At 32.4% G+C, this 3,627-nt stretch overlaps 1 protein-coding gene across 1 annotated transcript in view; it reads left to right on the forward strand.

Annotated features, from left to right (window-relative positions):
* Nucleotides 1–400: 400 nt before the first annotated feature.
* The window catches only part of LOC102681155 (arginine/serine-rich protein PNISR-like), a 5,759-nt gene continuing 2,532 nt past the window's right edge, over nt 401–3,627 (forward strand). The window contains exons 1-7 of the mRNA XM_006615302.2: nt 401–951; nt 1,048–1,236; nt 1,546–1,802; nt 2,140–2,311; nt 2,613–2,794; nt 2,906–3,139; nt 3,211–3,313. Coding sequence (XP_006615365.1) covers nt 864–951; nt 1,048–1,236; nt 1,546–1,802; nt 2,140–2,311; nt 2,613–2,794; nt 2,906–3,139; nt 3,211–3,313 — 1,225 coding nt within the window. The 5' untranslated portion in view covers nt 401–863. The remainder of the gene's footprint in view (nt 952–1,047; nt 1,237–1,545; nt 1,803–2,139; nt 2,312–2,612; nt 2,795–2,905; nt 3,140–3,210; nt 3,314–3,627) is intronic.

A 3,627-nucleotide genomic window follows, 5' to 3' on the forward strand; every position in this document is an offset into this window, starting at 1 on the left:
AAATTATTATATTCGTAAATATTATACAAATATTTTAAATTACACATATTTCAAAGTCACATTTGAATTGTCAGAAGATAAGAAAATATAATGGCGGAAAGTTTTGGCGCAAAGTGCAAGAAGCGCAACGATTTGAATGACATTGATATATTAAGTATTATTTTAAATAAAGCCATCTATAATTATCGTGTATAGTAGTTACACGTATAGTAGATTATAAATTTCAAAATTAAATAATTTAAAGAATAAATTAAATATTATTACAAATTATAATTACCTGATTTGAAGAGACGTAAAAGAATAGGAACTGCGATGAACGTTCTTTCGTCTTCCAACTATTCCTGTTTTCATGTAGTTAATTCCAATGGTGGCGCTACGTTCACTTTCGTTAATGGAAACGCTGCTTCATGTAAGTTGTGACACCTCGCGGCCACCGTTAGTGGAGATGTAATATTTTCCGGTAAAGTAGTTTGGTAGTTTCGTAAAAAATTAAGTGAACGAAAAGTACGTAGAAAATGTAAATTTGCATTAACTTAATCTTCGGTTACATTAATCTATGGCTTAAATCGCTGCTTTGAGCGCGATAAATTTTCGCGAATTGTGTCTATAATCGTCGTGTATATTACATATAGTAACATACATATATTGCAATAGGGCGCCTCGAAGTGTATTAAAACATTGATCGGTGCAGTGAAAGTGGAAAAAAATAACGAAATCTAATCATTTTTCCATCATGTAGTCAATGCATTGTACTCGGTAGTCTTTTAAGTTCACATTGCTAACCAATGTCTTGTGTTATACACTCACAAGGTTAAAGTGCGTTGATTCATAGTTGTTGTTTTCCTCTGGAATTAATAGAAAAAATGAGTGGAGATATGTTTGACGGAAAAGATTATCCAACCCAATGGGCATTAAATCCTTCAGCTTATCAAAATATGAGTAATGATCAAGGTAAATGGTATAAAAAGTATTTCAGCATTGCGATTCATTTCTTACCATGATTGTATAACATTTATTTGTCATACAAAACTTTTGACCACCATTCAGTTGATTGGGCAGCATTAGCTCAACAATGGATCAAAATGAAAGAAACTGTAGTTCCACCGGCACCACCTCCACCTACTATTAATCCTATATGCTCTGGGAACGATGGTAGCGGAGAAGCACCAATGGATATGGATACAAAAGAAGATGATGTACCACCAGCACCACCTGCACCAACAATTAGTGGATCAGGTAATATAAAAAAATTGGTCCAATAAAATTAATAATAAATAAATTCTAATCTTTTTAACTATATTTACAGTCGAATACATTAAAAGTGATTTTTTTAATTTTTGTAATTGATTCATTATAATAATAATAATAATAATATATTTATTATGTAAATGTAATATTATTCAAATATTGTTCAATTAAAAAAAAAAGAATATTTATATATTTGATTTTTTGTTTTATTTATAAGTATAATTTGTAGACCTTATTTAATGGTAATTTAAACTATATCTGAAATATTCCTTCATGATATATCTTGTTTAATACCAGCTGAAGCATGGAATCAGTGGAATCAATGGGGCCATTGGAACACTTCAGGTTCTGGTGCAGGTACATGGGAATGGACTGGTGTACCTCCCCCAGGTGTTTCTATAGGTTCTGATGGAAAACCTATGGGAATTCCAACAGTGCCTGTTATTCCACCTGCTCCAACTATATCTACAACATCAGAATTTAGTGTGCCACCACCAGCAACACCATCTTTGTATTCTTATAATTCAGTACCTCCGACACAACCTTATAGTCAGGTTAAAATTGTATTTCTAATATAACATAGAGCACCAAAAAACTTCCTATATTTTCCCTTTTATTTAGACTTAGTAAAACAGAATTGTGTATAAAATTATGATATTATTTTTTTAAAAAAGGTGTATTGTAAAATTGAAAAGAGAAAATATTGTTTGATATATTGTAGTTTGAATTATTGAATTGAACTTACAGTTTGATTTCTACTCATTTTCCTTAATTATAAATCATAAAATATCATATAATAGAGAAATTTATATAATTAAAAAGAATCGATATTTTGAAACGGTATATAAGACATGGATTAAAAATTAAAGATAATAAGTATCTCGTATTTAGGTGACTAATTATTGGTCTGGAGAACCACCTACCGCTATACCTCCTCAACCACCCCCTTTTATGAAAGGAATCAGACATGCAAATAGAGCACCACATATGAGACCAATGGATAGTGTAAGATGTCGAGAAGATAGGGAAAAGACACCTGAGGAGGATACAACGACAACCATAGGTAAGTACAAAAGAGAACAGTTCTTAGAATAACTATGACTGAATGCACTAATACTTTTTATATATTATAACACGGATAATGTAATGTAATCATATTATGATTATTGTTAATTACAAAGACATGCAATGACTCATAATATTATTATAATTTGACATTAATCTGATCACAATACTTTAATCAATTAATTGTATTATATCGTACATTGAATTTTTCCTCCAACGTGTTTGTCAAATAACATTTACGATAACATCTTACTAGCCCGTGATTAAATGTACATACGATGAGGATATTTTTACTTTAGACGCGGCAAAACGTAGACAATTGCCAGCATGGATTAGGGAGGGTTTAGAAAAAATGGAAAAAGAAAAACAGAAAGCTGTTGAAAGGGAAAGGCAAGAAATACTAAGGAAACAAGAATTAGAAGCCCGAAAGCAAGCCGAGGATGAAGCTCGGGCTGTACTGAATCCTTGTAAAAGCAAATTTGTAGGTGTCCAAATGCATGCATTAATTGCGTGCTTCGCAAATAAACCTATGTTAAATAATCTTGAAAAACATTCGTTATTTTTCATTTCTCGTTACTCTTTTGAAATGCAGGATTCTGATTCCGAGAAGGAAATTGAACAAGATCTTGATGATGGGGTACATAATCAGCAGGTGACTGAAAAAAATTTCGAACGTACTCCAGACATTCTTCTTCGTCCACGGAAATCACGATTTCGAGACGCAGACTCGCCAGATCCACACACGCACGCGGATAGAAGTCCAACCACGTCTAACGCGACTATACCTACGCCGAAACGGACGAGAGAAGAGATACTGCAGGATGTGGTGAATATTATCCCGATCAAATTCATCGTTAATCGCAGATTTTACGATATTACAGATTTGCTTCGGTATAGATGTTAAAGGTGCGGAGATCGTTGACTGAAATCCTTCTGGAGGTAACGAACGAAGAAATCGGTGCTATATGCAGAGAGGTTTGGAGCCGCGCACGTGCCAAAGGTACCCCAGATACACACGATACAACTAACAAATTGATATTTCATATTTCGCTCACCAGTGCACAGAATCTGATTCATACGAGTCTTGTGCAGTGTTGCGGTGAATTTTATTTGCCCATTTGTGTAATATAAGCTTTTAAACATTAAACAAAGATTGTTCAATTCATAGAGTTAATTATTCGATGATTTCAGGATATCCTACTTTATTTTTCCAGGATTTTGTATACACGTACCATAAGTGATATTATTTTTTTTTCTCTAAGTAGTATTATATAAAAAAAAAAAAAAAAAAAAAAAAAAAAAAAAAAAAAAAAA

The sequence above is a fragment of the Apis dorsata genome, unplaced genomic scaffold (genome assembly GCF_000469605.1).
Source record: "Apis dorsata unplaced genomic scaffold, Apis dorsata 1.3 scaffold_220, whole genome shotgun sequence".
NCBI lineage: Eukaryota > Metazoa > Arthropoda > Insecta > Hymenoptera > Apidae > Apis > Apis dorsata.